Source organism: Rhinoderma darwinii, assembly GCF_050947455.1.
Source record: "Rhinoderma darwinii isolate aRhiDar2 chromosome 5 unlocalized genomic scaffold, aRhiDar2.hap1 SUPER_5_unloc_2, whole genome shotgun sequence".
In the NCBI taxonomy this organism is placed as follows: domain Eukaryota; kingdom Metazoa; phylum Chordata; class Amphibia; order Anura; family Rhinodermatidae; genus Rhinoderma; species Rhinoderma darwinii.
The window spans coordinates 1702990-1723895 of NW_027461776.1; the positions used below are offsets into that span (position 1 = coordinate 1702990).

The 20906-nt window shown below is 35.5% G+C and overlaps 1 protein-coding gene across 1 annotated transcript in view; it reads right to left on the reverse strand.

Annotated features, from left to right (window-relative positions):
• Positions 1 to 12045: 12045 nt before the first annotated feature.
• Positions 12046 to 20906, reverse strand: part of SLC4A2 (solute carrier family 4 member 2) — a 181675-nt gene continuing 172814 nt past the window's right edge. The window contains exon 22 of the mRNA XM_075847551.1: positions 12046 to 12929. Coding sequence (XP_075703666.1) covers positions 12849 to 12929 — 81 coding nt within the window. The 3' untranslated portion in view covers positions 12046 to 12848. The remainder of the gene's footprint in view (positions 12930 to 20906) is intronic.

Sequence of the window (20906 nt, forward strand, 5' to 3'; positions counted from 1 at the left end):
AATAATAATGAGATGACTACTGACCCCGCCCTCTGATAATGAGATGACTACTGACCCCGCCCTCTAATAATAGTGAGACGACTACTGACCCGCCCTCTAAAAATAAGATGACTACTGACCCCGCCCTCTGATGATAATGAGATGACACTGCACAGTATAATGATATCTAGTACCTCACACTACACTGTATAATGATATCTAGTACCTCACACTGCACTGTATAATGATATCTAGTACCTCACACTACACTGTATAATGATATCTAGTACTTCACACTACACTGTATAATGATATCTAGTACCTCACACTACACTGTATAATGATATCTAGTACCTCACACTACACTGTATAATGATATCTAGTATCTCAGGCTACACTGTATAATGATATCTAGTACCTCACACTACACTGTATAATGATATCTAGTACCTCACACTACACTGTATAATGATATCTAGTACCTCACACTGCTACACTGTATAATGATATCTAGTACCTCACACTACGCTGTATAATGATATCTAGTACCTCACACTACACTGTATAATGATATCTAGTACCTCACACTACACCGTATAATGATATCTAGTACCTCACACTACACTGTATAATGATATCTAGTACCTCACACTACGCTGTATAATGATATCTAGTACCTCACACTACACTGTATAATGATATCTAGTACCTCACACTACACTGTATAATGATATCTAGTACCTCACACTACACTGTATAATGATATCTAGTACCTCACACTACACTGTATAATGATATCTAGTACTTCACACTACACTGTATAATGATATCTAGTACCTCACACTACACTGTATAATGATATCTAGTACCTCACACTGCACTGTATAATGATATCTAGTATCTCAGGCTACACTGTATAATGATATCTAGTACCTCACACTACACTGTATAATGATATCTAGTACCTCACACTACACTGTATAATGATATCTAGTACCTCACACTACACTGTATAATGATATCTAGTACCTCACACTGCTACACTGTATAATGATATCTAGTACCTCACACTGCACTGTATAATGATATCTAGTACCTCACACTACACTGTATAATGATATCTAGTACCTCACACTGCACTGTATAATGATATCTAGTATCTCAGGCTACACTGTATAATGATATCTAGTACCTCACACTACACTGTATAATGATATCTAGTACCTCACACTACACTGTATAATGATATCTAGTACCTCACACTGCACTGTATAATGATATCTAGTACCTCACACTACACTGTATAATGATATCTAGTACCTCACACTACACTGTATAATGATATCTAGTACCTCACACTACACTGTATAATGATATCTAGTACCTCACACTACACTGTATAATGATATCTAGTACCTCACACTACACTGTATAATGATATCTATTACCTCACACTACACTGCATAATGATATCTAGTACCTCACACTACACTGTATAATGATATCTAGTACTTCACACTACACTGTATAATGATATCTAGTACCTCACACTACACTGTATAATGATATCTAGTACCTCACACTACACTGTATAATGATATCTAGTGCCTCACACTGCACCGTATAATGATATCTAGTACCTCACACTACACTGTATAATGATATCTAGTACTTCACACTACACTGTATAATGATATCTAGTACCTCACACTACACCGTATAATGATATCTAGTACCTCACACTACACTGTATAATGATATCTAGTACCTCACACTACGCTGTATAATGATATCTAGTACCTCACACTACACTGTATAATGATATCTAGTACCTCACACTACGCTGTATAATGATATCTAGTACCTCACACTGCACTGTATAATGATATCTAGTACTTCACACTACACTGTATAATGATATCTAGTACTTCACACTACACTGTATAATGATATCTAGTACCTCACACTGCACTGTATAATGATATCTAGTACCTCACACTACACTGTATAATGATATCTAGTACCTCACACTACACCGTATAATGTTATCTAGTACCTCACACTACACCGTATAATGATATCTAGTACCTCACACTGCTCCACTGTATAATGATATCTAGTGCCTCACACTACACTGTATAATGATATCTAGTACCTCACACTACACTGTATAATGATATCTAGTACCTCACACTACGCTGTATAATGATATCTAGTACCTCACACTGCACTGTATAATGATATCTAGTACCTCACACTACACTGTATAATGATATCTAGTACCTCACACTACACTGTATAATGATATCTAGTACCTCACACTACACTGTATAATGATATCTAGTACCTCACACTGCACTGTATAATGATATCTAGTACTTCACACTACACTGTATAATGATATCTAGTACCTCACACTACACTGTATAATGATATCTAGTACCTCACACTGCACTGTATAATGATATCTAGTACCTCACACTACACCGTATAATGATATCTAGTACCTCACACTACACTGTATAATGATATCTAGTACCTCGCACTGCTACACTGTATAATGATATCTAGTACCTCACACTACACTGTATAATGATATCTAGTACCTCACACTACACTGTATAATGATATCTAGTACCTCACACTACACTGTATAATGATATCTAGTACCTCACACTACACTGTATGATGATATCTAGTACCTCACACTACACTGTATAATGATATCTAGTACCTCACACTACACTGTATAATGTTATCTAGTACATCACACTACACTGTATAATGATATCTAGTACCTCACACTACACTGTATAATGATATCTAGTACCTCACACTACACTGTATAATGATATCTAGTACCTCACACTACACTGTATAATGATATCTAGTACCTCACACTACACTGTATAATGATATCTAGTACCTCACACTACGCTGTATAATGATATCTAGTACCTCACACTGCACTGTATAATGATATCTAGTACCTCACACTACACTGTATAATGATATCTAGTACCTCACACTACACTGTATAATGATATCTAGTACCTCACACTACACTGTATAATGATATCTAGTACTTCACACTGCACTGTATAATGATATCTAGTACCTCACACTACACTGTATAATGTTATCTAGTACATCACACTACACTGTATAATGATATCTAGTACCTCACACTACACTGTATAATGATATCTAGTACCTCACACTACACTGTATAATGATATCTAGTACCTCACACTACACTGTATAATGATATCTAGTACCTCACACTGCACTGTATAATGATATCTAGTACCTCACACTACACTGTATAATGATATCTAGTACCTCACACTACACTGTATAATGATATCTAGTACCTCACACTACACTGTATAATGATATCTAGTACCTCACACTACACTGTATAATGATATCTAGTACCTCACACTACACTGTATAATGATATCTATTACCTCACACTACACTGCATAATGATATCTAGTACCTCACACTACACTGTATAATGATATCTAGTACTTCACACTACACTGTATAATGATATCTAGTACCTCACACTACACTGTATAATGATATCTAGTACCTCACACTACACTGTATAATGATATCTAGTGCCTCACACTGCACCGTATAATGATATCTAGTACCTCACACTACACTGTATAATGATATCTAGTACTTCACACTACACTGTATAATGATATCTAGTACCTCACACTACACCGTATAATGATATCTAGTACCTCACACTACACTGTATAATGATATCTAGTACCTCACACTACGCTGTATAATGATATCTAGTACCTCACACTACACTGTATAATGATATCTAGTACCTCACACTACGCTGTATAATGATATCTAGTACCTCACACTGCACTGTATAATGATATCTAGTACTTCACACTACACTGTATAATGATATCTAGTACTTCACACTACACTGTATAATGATATCTAGTACCTCACACTGCACTGTATAATGATATCTAGTACCTCACACTACACTGTATAATGATATCTAGTACCTCACACTACACCGTATAATGTTATCTAGTACCTCACACTACACCGTATAATGATATCTAGTACCTCACACTGCTCCACTGTATAATGATATCTAGTGCCTCACACTACACTGTATAATGATATCTAGTACCTCACACTACACTGTATAATGATATCTAGTACCTCACACTACGCTGTATAATGATATCTAGTACCTCACACTGCACTGTATAATGATATCTAGTACCTCACACTACACTGTATAATGATATCTAGTACCTCACACTACACTGTATAATGATATCTAGTACCTCACACTACACTGTATAATGATATCTAGTACCTCACACTGCACTGTATAATGATATCTAGTACCTCACACTACACTGTATAATGATATCTAGTACCTCACACTACACTGTATAATGATATCTATTACCTCACACTGCACTGTATAATGATATCTAGTACTTCACACTACACTGTATAATGATATCTAGTACCTCACACTACACTGTATAATGATATCTAGTACCTCACACTGCACTGTATAATGATATCTAGTACCTCACACTACACCGTATAATGATATCTAGTACCTCACACTACACTGTATAATGATATCTAGTACCTCGCACTGCTACACTGTATAATGATATCTAGTACCTCACACTACACTGTATAATGATATCTAGTACCTCACACTACACTGTATAATGATATCTAGTACCTCACACTACACTGTATAATGATATCTAGTACCTCACACTACACTGTATGATGATATCTAGTACCTCACACTACACTGTATAATGATATCTAGTACCTCACACTACACTGTATAATGTTATCTAGTACATCACACTACACTGTATAATGATATCTAGTACCTCACACTACACTGTATAATGATATCTAGTACCTCACACTACACTGTATAATGATATCTAGTACCTCACACTACACTGTATAATGATATCTAGTACCTCACACTACACTGTATAATGATATCTAGTACCTCACACTACGCTGTATAATGATATCTAGTACCTCACACTGCACTGTATAATGATATCTAGTACCTCACACTACACTGTATAATGATATCTAGTACCTCACACTACACTGTATAATGATATCTAGTACCTCACACTACACTGTATAATGATATCTAGTACTTCACACTGCACTGTATAATGATATCTAGTACCTCACACTACACTGTATAATGTTATCTAGTACATCACACTACACTGTATAATGATATCTAGTACCTCACACTACACTGTATAATGATATCTAGTACCTCACACTACACTGTATAATGATATCTAGTACCTCACACTACACTGTATAATGATATCTAGTACCTCACACTGCACTGTATAATGATATCTAGTACCTCACACTACACTGTATAATGATATCTAGTACCTCACACTGCTACACTGTATAATGATATCTAGTACCTCACACTACACTGTATAATGATATCTAGTACCTCACACTACACTGTATAATGATATCTAGTACTTCACACTGCACTGTATAATGATATCTAGTACCTCACACTACACTGTATAATGTTATCTAGTACATCACACTACACTGTATAATGATATCTAGTACCTCACACTACACTGTATAATGATATCTAGTACCTCACACTACACTGTATAATGATATCTAGTACCTCACACTACACTGTATAATGATATCTAGTACCTCACACTGCACTGTATAATGATATCTAGTACCTCACACTCCACAGTATAATGATATCTAGTACCTCACACTGCTACACTGTATAATGATATCTAGTACCTCACACTATACTGTATAATGATATCTAGTACCTCACACTCCACTGTATAATGATATCTAGTACCTCACACTGCTACACTGTATGATATCTAGTACCTCACACTACACTGTATAATGATATCTAATACCTCACACTACACTGTATAATGATATCTAGTACCTCACACTGCTACACTGTATAATGATATCTAGTACCTCACACTATACTGTATAATGATATCTAGTACCTCACACTACACTGTATAATGATATCTAGTACCTCACACTACACTGTATAATGATATCTAGTACCTCACACTGCACTGTATAATGATATCTAGTACCTCACACTACACTGTATAATGATATCTAGTACCTCACACTGCACTGTATAATGATATCTAGTACCTCACACTGCTACACTGTATAATGATATCTAGTACCTCACACTGCTACACTGTATAATGTTATCTAGTACCTCACACTACACTGTATAATGATATCTAGTACCTCACACTACGCTGTATAATGATATCTAGTACCTCACACTACACTGTATAATGATATCTAGTACCTCACACTACGCTGTATAATGATATCTAGTACCTCACACTGCACTGTATAATGATATCTAGTACTTCACACTACACTGTATAATGATATCTAGTACTTCACACTACACTGTATAATGATATCTAGTACCTCACACTGCACTGTATAATGATATCTAGTACCTCACACTACACTGTATAATGATATCTAGTACCTCACACTACACCGTATAATGATATCTAGTACCTCACACTACACCGTATAATGATATCTAGTACCTCACACTGCTCCACTGTATAATGATATCTAGTGCCTCACACTACACTGTATAATGATATCTAGTACCTCACACTACACTGTATAATGATATCTAGTACCTCACACTACGCTGTATAATGATATCTAGTACCTCACACTGCACTGTATAATGATATCTAGTACCTCACACTACACTGTATAATGATATCTAGTACCTCACACTACACTGTATAATGATATCTAGTACCTCACACTACACTGTATAATGATATCTAGTACCTCACACTGCACTGTATAATGATATCTAGTACTTCACACTACACTGTATAATGATATCTAGTACCTCACACTACACTGTATAATGATATCTAGTACCTCACACTGCACTGTATAATGATATCTAGTACCTCACACTACACCGTATAATGATATCTAGTACCTCACACTACACTGTATAATGATATCTAGTACCTCGCACTGCTACACTGTATAATGATATCTAGTACCTCACACTACACTGTATAATGATATCTAGTACCTCACACTACACTGTATAATGATATCTAGTACCTCACACTACACTGTATAATGATATCTAGTACCTCACACTACACTGTATGATGATATCTAGTACCTCACACTACACTGTATAATGATATCTAGTACCTCACACTACACTGTATAATGTTATCTAGTACATCACACTACACTGTATAATGATATCTAGTACCTCACACTACACTGTATAATGATATCTAGTACCTCACACTACACTGTATAATGATATCTAGTACCTCACACTACACTGTATAATGATATCTAGTACCTCACACTACACTGTATAATGATATCTAGTACCTCACACTACGCTGTATAATGATATCTAGTACCTCACACTGCACTGTATAATGATATCTAGTACCTCACACTACACTGTATAATGATATCTAGTACCTCACACTACACTGTATAATGATATCTAGTACCTCACACTACACTGTATAATGATATCTAGTACTTCACACTGCACTGTATAATGATATCTAGTACCTCACACTACACTGTATAATGTTATCTAGTACATCACACTACACTGTATAATGATATCTAGTACCTCACACTACACTGTATAATGATATCTAGTACCTCACACTACACTGTATAATGATATCTAGTACCTCACACTACACTGTATAATGATATCTAGTACCTCACACTGCACTGTATAATGATATCTAGTACCTCACACTCCACAGTATAATGATATCTAGTACCTCACACTGCTACACTGTATAATGATATCTAGTACCTCACACTCCACTGTATAATGATATCTAGTACCTCACACTGCTACACTGTATGATATCTAGTACCTCACACTACACTGTATAATGATATCTAATACCTCACACTACACTGTATAATGATATCTAGTACCTCACACTGCTACACTGTATAATGATATCTAGTACCTCACACTATACTGTATAATGATATCTAGTACCTCACACTACACTGTATAATGATATCTAGTACCTCACACTACACCGTATAATGATATCTAGTACCTCACACTACACTGTATAATGATATCTAGTACTTCACACTACACCGTATAATGATATCTAGTACCTCACACTACACTGTATAATGATATCTAGTACCTCACACTACACTGTATAATGATATCTAGTACTTCACACTACACTGTATAATGATATCTAGTACTTCACACTACACTGTATAATGATATCTAGTACCTCACACTACACTGTATAATGATATCTAGTACCTCAAACTGCTACATGGTATAATGATATCTAGTACCTCACACTGCACTGTATAATGATATCTAGTACCTCACACTATACTGTATAATGATATCTAGTACCTCACACTACACTGTATAATGATATCTAGTACCTCACACTAGACTGTATAATGATATCTAGTACCTCACACTGCACTGTATAATGATATCTAGTACCTCACACTACACTGTATGATGATATCTAGTGCCTCACACTACACTGTATAATGATATCTAGTACCTCACACTATACTGTATAATGATATCTAGTACCTCACACTACACTGTATAATGATATCTAGTACCTCACACTACACTGTATAATGATATCTAGTACCTCACACTACACTGTATAATGATATCTAGTACCTCACACTGCACTGTATAATGATATCTAGTACCTCACACTACGCTGTATAATGATATCTAGTACCTCACAGTACACTGTATAATGATATCTAGTACCTCACACTACACTGTATGATGATATCTAGTACCTCACACTACACTGTATAATGATATTTAGTACCTCACACTACACTGTATAATGATATCTAGTACCTCACACTGCACTGTATAATGATATCTAGTACTTCACACTACACTGTATAATGATATCTAGTACCTCACACTACACTGTATAATGATATCTAGTACTTCACACTACACTGTATAATGATATCTAGTACCTCACACTACACCTTATAATGATATCTAGTACCTCACACTACACTGTATAATGATATCTAGTACCTCACACTACACTGTATAATGATATCTAGTACCTCACACTGCTACACTGTATAATGATATCTAGTACCTCACACTACACCTTATAATGATATCTAGTACCTCACACTGCACTGTATAATGATATCTAGTACCTCACACTGCACTGTATAATGATATCTAGTACCTCACACTACACTGTATAATGATATCTAGTACCTCACACTACACTGTATAATGATATCTAGTACCTCACACTGCTACACTGTATAATGATATCTAGTACCTCGCACTGTATAATGATATCTAGTACCTCACACTACACTGTATAATGATATCTAGTACCTCACACTACACTGTATAATGATATCTAGTACCTCACACTACACTGTATAATGATATCTAGTACCTCACACTACACTGTATAATGATATCTAGTACCTCACACTGCACTGTATAATGATATCTAGTACCTCACACTACACTGTATAATGATATCTAGTACCTCACACTGCACTGTATAATGATATCTAGTACCTCACACTACACTGTATAATGATATCTAGTACCTCACACTACACTGTATAATGATATCTAGTACCTCACACTACACTGTATAATGATATCTAGTACCTCACACTACACTGTATAATGATATCTAGTACCTCACACTGCTACTGTATAATGATATCTAGTACTTCACACTACACTGTATGATGATATCTAGTACCTCACACTACGCTGTATAATGATATCTAGTACCTCACACTACACTGTATAATGATATCTAGTACCTCACACTACACTGTATAATGATATCTAGTACCTCACACTGCTACACTGTATAATGATATCTAGTACCTCACACTACACTGTATAATGATATCTAGTACCTCACACTACACTGTATAATGATATCTAGTACCTCACACTACACTGTATAATGATATCTAGTACCTCACACTACACTGTATAATGATATCTAGTACCTCACACTACACTGCATAGTGATATCTAGTACCTCACACTACACTGTATAATGATATCTAGTACCTCACACTGCACTGTATAATGATATCTAGTACCTCACACTACACTGTATAATGATATCTAGTACCTCACACTGCACTGTATAATGATATCTAGTACCTCACACTGCACTGTATAATGATATCTAGTACCTCACACTACACTGTATAATGATATCTAGTACCTCACACTGCACTGTATAATGATATCTAGTACCTCACACTACACTGTATAATGATATCTAGTACCTCACACTACACTGTATAATGATATCTAGTACCTCACACTACACCGTATAATGATATCTAGTACCTCACACTACACTGTATAATGATATCTAGTACCTCACACTGCTACACTGTATAATGATATCTAGTACCTCACACTACGCTGTATAATGATATCTAGTACCTCACACTACACTGTATAATGATATCTAGTACCTCACACTGCACTGTATAATGATATCTAGTACCTCACACTGCACTGTATAATGATATCTAGTACCTCACACTACACTGTATAATGATATCTAGTACCTCACACTACACTGTATAATGATATCTAGTACCTCACACTGCACTGTATAATGATATCTAGTACCTCACACTGCACTGTATAATGATATCTAGTACCTCACACTACACTGTATAATGATATCTAGTACCTCACACTACACTGTATAATGATATCTAGTACCTCACACTACACTGTATAATGATATCTAGTACCTCACACTACACTGTATAATGATATCTAGTACCTCACACTACACTGTATAATGATATCTAGTACCTCACACTACACTGTATAATGATATCTAGTACCTCACACTACACTGTATAATGATATCTAGTACCTCACACTGCTACACTGTATAATGATATCTAGTACCTCACACTACACTGTATAATGATATCTAGTACCTCACACTACACTGTATAATGATATCTAGTACCTCACACTACACTGTATAATGATATCTAGTACCTCACACTACACTGTATAATGATATCTAGTACCTAACACTACACTGTATGATGATATCTAGTACCTCACACTACACCGTATAATGATATCTAGTACCTCACACTACACTGTATAATGATATCTAGTACCTCACACTGCACTGTATAATGATATCTAGTACCTCACACTATACTGTATAATGATATCTAGTACCTCACACTGCACTGTATAATGATATCTAGTACCTCACACTACACTGTATAATGATATCTAGTACCTCACACTACACTGTATAATGATATCTAGTACCTCACACTACACTGTATAATGATATCTAGTACCTCACACTGCACTGTATAATGATATCTAGTACCTCACACTACACTGTATAATGATATCTAGTACCTCACACTACACTGTATAATGATATCTAGTACCTCACACTATACTGTATAATGATATCTAGTACCTCACACTATACTGTATAATGATATCTAGTACCTCACACTACACTGTATAATGATATCTAGTACCTCACACTATACTGTATAATGATATCTAGTACCTCACACTACACTGTATAATGATATCTAGTGCCTCACACTACACTGTATAATGATATCTAGTACCTCACACTACACTGTATAATGATATCTAGTACCTCACACTACACTGTATAATGATATCTAGTACCTCACACTGCTACACTGTATAATGATATCTAGTACCTCACACTACACTGTATAATGATATCTAGTACCTCACACTGCTACACTGTATAATGATATCTAGTACCTCACACTGCTACACTGTATAATGTTATCTAGTACACCCCCCGGCATGATTTAATAATAGTACTTTTGTCTACACATATAATTGCCTTTGTCAGACATGGATATTTTTATTTGCTATTTTTGGTTATATACTTCTACTGTATACAACGACTTCACAATTTGAACAGTTTCCTTCTATGACAGATAAAACCGACATTTAGAATTGGGGTAATGCAAAATTAAGGAACACGCGGATCTGCGATTGTCAAACTAAGTAATACATTCTAAAGCGCATGAGACCTCGGGGAGAAAGGTCTGAGGATCTCAGTAGTTGCCCGGCGTCTTTATCCGGGGTAACTTGCTGCTTTCTTGTGGTAACCACAGTTTCTGAGGCAGAATAATGGTCGGTGGGCGCAGTATGGAGCTCTGATATTGGGTGTCACATCTGTGTAATAATACTGACCACCTTTATACTGATCCTGCTGCTAATATATTCCACTGTCCCCGTACGTGTGGAGGCAGCTCATTGGAGCACTGTATTCTTACTGCAGTAATGTACAGAACAGAAACTTCCAGCTGAGGCCGAGTGCTGGCAGCAAATAATATCCAGGGACTGTGGCGTGCTTCACCCTACAACAACAGGAGTCCAATATAACTAAATGTAACAGTAATGTCTCTAACAGATGTCACTGGCAAGTTTATTGTCTGTATCTAAATAAACAGATGCATCCAGGACAGCTCCGCCTCTGCAGAACGGAATCTACTGTATGCCCCTCCCACGAGGAGCACAACACTTCCTGCTCCTGATATTGCTTCTATGTTTGATTGCAGGGAGATTGAAATTCCATATGTGAGTCTGCCATGTAGAGGCTGCACGCTGTTCTGGTTATGACCATGTTATCCAAGGGACAGGGATACACTTATACCGGCATCGGCATCTCATTATATTCATCAACCCCCTCCTGCTCATCAAATATCGGCTGCACATCATTAGCATCCAACTGTGGAGACAGAAGCAACAATAAAGTATAGACACATCCTGACTATCATCATCTGTTATCTCACCTATCACCCTTTATTATACTGTATTACCTCTGACCCTGCTGTACACTGGGGAATTATACCTCACCTGTGATCTTATATTACACTGTATACTGGGGGAATTATACCTCACCTGTTACCTCACCTGCCACCCTGTATTATACTGTATATAGTGATATATTCTATACTGGGATATTACACCTCTCCTGTTATCTCACCTGTCACCCTGTATTATACTGTATATAGTGATATATTCTATACTGGGATATTACACCTCACCTGTTATCTCACCTGTAATCCTGTATTATACTGTATATAGTGATATATTCTATACTGGGATATTACACCTCACCTGTTATCTCACCTGTCACCCTGTATTATACTGTATATAGTGATATATTCTATGCTGGGATATTACACCTCACCTGTTATCTCACCTGTCACCCTGTATTATACTGTATATAGTGATATATTCTATACTGGGATATTACACCTCTCCTGTCACCCTGTATTATACTGTATATAGTGATATATTCTATACTGGGATATTACACCTCTCCTGTCACCCTGTATTATACTGTATATAGTGATATATTCTATACTGGGATATTACACCTCTCCTGTTATCTCACCTGTCACCCTGTATTATACTGTATATAGTGATATATTCTATACTGGGATATTACACCTCTCCTGTTATCTCACCTGTCATCCTGTATTATACTGTATATAGTGATATATTCTATACTGGGATATTACACCTCACCTGTTATCTCACCTGTAATCCTGTATTATACTGTATATAGTAATATATTCTATACTGGGATATTACACCTCACCTGTTATCTCACCTGTCACCCTGTATTATACTGTATATAGTGATATATTCTATACTGGGATATTACACCTCACCTGTTATCTCACCTGTAATCCTGTATTATACTGTATATAGTGATATATTCTATACTGGGATATTACACCTCACCTGTTATCTCACCTGTCACCCTGTATTATACTGTATATAGTGATATATTCTATACTGGGATATTACACCTCACCTGTTATCTCATCTGTCACCCTGTATTATACTGTATATAGTGATATATTCTATACTGGGATATTACACCTCTCCTGTCACCCTGTATTATACTGTATATAGTGATATATTCTATACTGGGATATTACACCTCACCTGTTATCTCACCTGTAATCCTGTATTATACTGTATATAGTAATATATTCTATACTGGGATATTACACCTCACCTGTTATCTCACCTGTCACCCTGTATTATACTGTATATAGTGATATATTCTATACTGGGATATTACACCTCACCTGTTATCTCACCTGTAATCCTGTATTATACTGTATATAGTGATATATTCTATACTGGGATATTACACCTCACCTGTTATCTCACCTGTAATCCTGTATTATACTGTATATAGTAATATATTCTATACTGGGATATTACACCTCACCTGTTATCTCACCTGTCACCCTGTATTATACTGTATATAGTGATATATTCTATACTGGGATATTACACCTCACCTGTTATCTCACCTGTCACCCTGTATTATACTGTATATAGTGATATATTCTATACTGGAATATTACACCTCACCTGTTATCTCACCTGTCACCCTGTATTATACTGTATATAGTGATATATTCTATACTGGGATATTACACCTCACCTGTTATCTCACCTGTCACCCTGTATTATACTGTATATAGTGATATATTCTATACTGGGATATTACACCTCACCTGTTATCTCACCTGTCACCCTGTATTATACTGTATATAGTGATATATTCTATACTGGGATATTACATCTCTCCTGTTATCTCACCTGTCACCCTGTATTATACTGTATATAGTGATATATTCTATACTGGGATATTACACCTCTCCTGTTATCTCACCTGTCATCCTGTATTATACTGTATATAGTGATATATTCTATACTGGGATATTACACCTCTCCTGTTATCTCACCTGTCACCCTGTATTATACTGTATATAGTGATATATTCTATACTGGGATATTACACCTCTCCTGTTATCTCACCTGTCATCCTGTATTATACTGTATATAGTGATATATTCTATACTGGGATATTACACCTCTCCTGTTATCTCACCTGTCATCCTGTATTATACTGTATATAGTGATATATTCTATACTGGGATATTACACCTCACCTGTTATCTCACCTGTAAGCCTGTATTATACTGTATATAGTGATATATTCTATACTGGGATATTACACCTCACCTGTTATCTCACCTGTCACCCTGTATTATACTGTATATAGTGATATATTCTATACTGGGATATTACACCTCACCTGTTATCTCACCTGTCACCCTGTATTATACTGTATATAGTGATATATTCTATACTGGGATATTACACCTCACCTGTTATCTCACCTGTAATCCTGTATTATACTGTATATAGTAATATATTCTATACTGGGATATTACACCTCACCTGTTATCTCACCTGTCACCCTGTATTATACTGTATATAGTGATATATTCTATACTGGGATATTACACCTCACCTGTTATCTCACCTGTCACCCTGTATTATACTGTATATAGTGATATATTCTATACTGGGATATTACATCTCACCTGTTATCTCACCTGTAATCCTGTATTATACTGTATATAGTGATATATTCTATACTGGGATATTACACCTCACCTGTTATCTCACCTGTCACCCTGTATTATACTGTATATAGTGATATATTCTATACTGGGATATTACACCTCACCTGTTATCTCACCTGTCACCCTGTATTATACTGTATATAGTGATATATTCTATACTGGGATATTACACCTCTCCTGTCACCCTGTATTATACTGTATATAGTGATATATTCTATACTGGGATATTACACCTCACCTGTTATCTCACCTGTCACCCTGTATTATACTGTATATAGTGATATATTCTATACTGGGATATTACACCTCACCTGTTATCTCACCTGTAATCCTGTAGTATACTGTATATAGTGATATATTCTATACTGGGATATTACACCTCACCTGTTATCTCACCTGTAATCCTGTATTATACTGTATATAGTAATATATTCTATACTGGGATATTACACCTCACCTGTTATCTCACCTGTCACCCTGTATTATACTGTATATAGTGATATATTCTATACTGGGATATTACACCTCACCTGTTATCTCACCTGTCACCCTGTATTATACTGTATATAGTGATATATTCTATACTGGGATATTACACCTCACCTGTTATCTCACCTGTCACCCTGTATTATACTGTATATAGTGATATATTCTATACTGGGATATTACATCTCTCCTGTTATCTCACCTGTCATCCTGTATTATACTGTATATAGTGATATATTCTATACTGGGATATTACACCTCACCTGTTATCTCACCTGTAATCCTGTATTATACTGTATATAGTGATATATTCTATACTGGGATATTACACCTCACCTGTTATCTCACCTGTCACCCTGTATTATACTGTATATAGTGATATATTCTATACTGGGATATTACACCTCACCTGTTATCTCACCTGTCACCCTGTATTATACTGTATATAGTGATATATTCTATACTGGGATATTACACCTCACCTGTTATCTCACCTGTCACCCTGTATTATACTGTATATAGTGATATATTCTATACTGGGATATTACACCTCACCTGTTATCTCACCTGTAATCCTGTATTATACTGTATATAGTGATATATTCTATACTGGGATATTACACCTCACCTGTTATCTCACCTGTCACCCTGTATTATACTGTATATAGTGATATATTCTATACTGGGATATTACACCTCACCTGTTATCTCACCTGTCACCCTGTATTATACTGTATATAGTGATATATTCTATACTGGGATATTACACCTCACCTGTTATCTCACCTGTCACCCTGTATTATACTGTATATAGTGATATATTCTATACTGGGATATTACACCTCTCCTGTTATCTCACCTGTAATCCTGTATTATACAGTATATAGTGATATATTCTATACTGGGATATTACACCTCTCCTGTTATCTCACCTGTCACCCTGTATTATACTGTATATAGTGATATATTCTACACTGGGATATTACACCTCACCTGTTATCTCACCTGTAATCCTGTATTATACTGTATATAGTGATATATTCTATACTGGGATATTACACCTCACCTGTTATCTCACCTGTCACCCTGTATTATACTGTATATAGTGATATATTCTATGCTGGGATATTACACCTCTCCTGTTATCTCACCTGTAATCCTGTATTATACTGTATATAGTGATATATTCTATACTGGGATATTACACCTCACCTGTTATATCACCTGTCACCCTGTATTATACTGTATATAGTGATATATTCTATACTGGGATATTACACCTCACCTGTTATCTCACCTGTCACCCTGTATTATACTGTATATAGTGATATATTCTATACTGGTATATTACACCTCACCTGTTATCTCACCTGTCACCCTGTATTATACTGTATATAGTGATATATTCTATACTGGGATATTACACCTCTCCTGTTATCTCACCTGTAATCCTGTATTATACTGTATATATTGATATATTCTATGCTGGGATATTACACCTCTCCTGTTATCTCACCTGTCACCCTGTATTATACTGTATATAGTGATATATTCTATACTGGTATATTACACCTCACCTGTTATCTCACCTGTAATCCTGTATTATACTGTATATAGTGATATATTCTATGCTGGGATATTACACCTCACCTGTTATCTCACCTGTCACCCTGTATTATACTGTATATAGTGATATATTCTATACTGGGATATTACACCTCTCCTGTTATCTCACCTGTCACCCTGTATTATTCTGTATATAGTGATATATTCTATACTGGGATATTACACTTCACCTGTCACCCTGTATTATACTGTATATAGTGATATATTCTATACTGGGATATTACACCTCACCTGTTATCTCACCTGTCACCCTGTATTATACTGTATATAGTGATATATTTTATACTGGGATATTACACCTCACCTGTTATCTCACCTGTAATCCTGTATTATACTGTATATAGTGATATATTCTATGCTGGGATATTACACCTCTCCTGTTATCTCACCTGTCACCCTGTATTATACTGTATATAGTGATATATTCTATACTGGTATATTACACCTCACCTGTTATCTCACCTGTAATCCTGTATTATACTGTATATAGTGATATATTCTATGCTGGGATATTACACCTCACCTGTTATCTCACCTGTCACCCTGTATTATACTGTATATAGTGATATATTCTATACTGGGATATTACACCTCTCCTGTTATCTCACCTGTCACCCTGTATTATACTGTATATAGTGATATATTCTATACTGGGATATTACACTTCACCTGTCACCCTGTATTATACTGTATATAGTGATATATTCTATACTGGGATATTACACCTCACCTGTTATCTCACCTGTCACCCTGTATTATACTGTATATAGTGATATATTCTATACTGGGATATTACACCTCACCTGTTATCTCTCCTGTCACCCTGTATTATACTGTATATAGTGATATATTCTATACTGGGATATTACACCTCACCTGTTATCTCACCTGTAATCCTGTATTATACTGTATATAGTGATATATTCTATACTGGGATATTACACCTCACCTGTTATCTCACCTGTAATCCTGTATTATACTGTATATAGTGATATATTCTATACTGGGATATTACACCTCACCTGTTATCTCACCTGTCACCCTGTATTATACTGTATATAGTGATATATTCTATGCTGGGATATTACACCTCTCCTGTTATCTCACCTGTCACCCTGTATTATACTGTATATAGTGATATATTCTATACTGGGATATTACACCTCACCTGTTATCTCACCTGTCACCCTGTATTATACTGTATATAGTGATATATTCTATACTGGGATATTACACCTCTCCTGTTATCTCACCTGTCATCCTGTATTATACTGTATATAGTGATATATTCTATACTGGGATATTACACCTCACCTGTTATCTCTCCTGTCACCCTGTATTATACTGTATATAGTGATATATTCTATACTGGGATATTACACCTCACCTGTTATCTCTCCTGTCACCCTGTATTATACTGTATATAGTGATATATTCTATACTGGGATATTACACCTCACCTGTTATCTCTCCTGTCACCCTGTATTATACTGTATATAGTGATATATTCTATACTGGGATATTACACCTCACCTGTTATCTCACCTGTAATCCTGTATTATACTGTATATAGTGATATATTCTATACTGGGATATTACACCTCACCTGTTATCTCACCTGTCACCCTGTATTATACTGTATATAGTGATATATTCTATGCTGGGATATTACACCTCTCCTGTTATCTCACCTGTCACCCTGTATTATACTGTATATAGTGATATATTCTATACTGGGATATTACACCTCTCCTGTTATCTCACCTGTCATCCTGTATTATACTGTATATAGTGATATATTCTATACTGGGATATTACACCTCACCTGTTATCTCACCTGTAATCCTGTATTATACTGTATATAGTAATATATTCTATACTGGGATATTACACCTCACCTGTTATCTCACCTGTCACCCTGTATTATACTGTATATAGTGATATATTCTATGCTGGGATATTACACCTCACCTGTTATCTCACCTGTAATCCTGTATTATACTGTATATAGTGATATATTCTATGCTGGGATATTACACCTCACCTGTTATCTCACCTGTCACCCTGTATTATACTGTATATAGTGATATATTCTATACTGGTATATTACACCTCACCTGTTATCTCACCTGTCACCCTGTATTATACTGTATATAGTGATATATTCTATACTGGTATATTACACCTCTCCTGTTATCTCACCTGTCACCCTGTATTATACTGTATATAGTGATATATTCTATACTGGGATATTACACCTCACCTGTTATCTCACCTGTAATCCTGTATTATACTGTATATAGTGATATATTCTATACTGGGATATTACACCTCACCTGTTATCTCACCTGTCACCCTGTATTATACTGTATATAGTGATATATTCTATACTGGGATATTACACCTCACCTGTTATCTCACCTGTCACCCTGTATTATACTGTATATAGTGATATATTCTATACTCGGATATTACACCTCTCCTGTCACCCTGTATTATACTGTATATAGTGATATATTCTATACTGGGATATTACACCTCACCTGTTATCTCACCTGTAATCCTGTATTATACTGTATATAGTGATATATTCTATACTGGGATATTACACCTCACCTGTTATCTCACCTGTAATCCTGTATTATACTGTATATAGTAATATATTCTATACTGGGATATTACACCTCAACTGTTATCTCACCTGTCACCCTGTATTATACTGTATATAGTGATATATTCTATACTGGGATATTACACCTCACCTGTTATCTCACCTGTCACCCTGTATTATACTGTATATAGTGATATATTCTATACTGGAATATTACACCTCACCTGTTATCTCACCTGTCACCCTGTATTATACTGTATATAGTGATATATTCTATACTGGGATATTACACCTCACCTGTTATCTCACCTGTCACCCTGTATTATACTGTATATAGTGATATATTCTATACTGGGATATTACACCTCACCTGTTATCTCACCTGTCACCCTGTATTATACTGTATATAGTGATATATTCTATACTGGGATATTACATCTCTCCTGTTATCTCACCTGTCACCCTGTATTATACTGTATATAGTGATATATTCTATACTGGGATATTACACCTCTCCTGT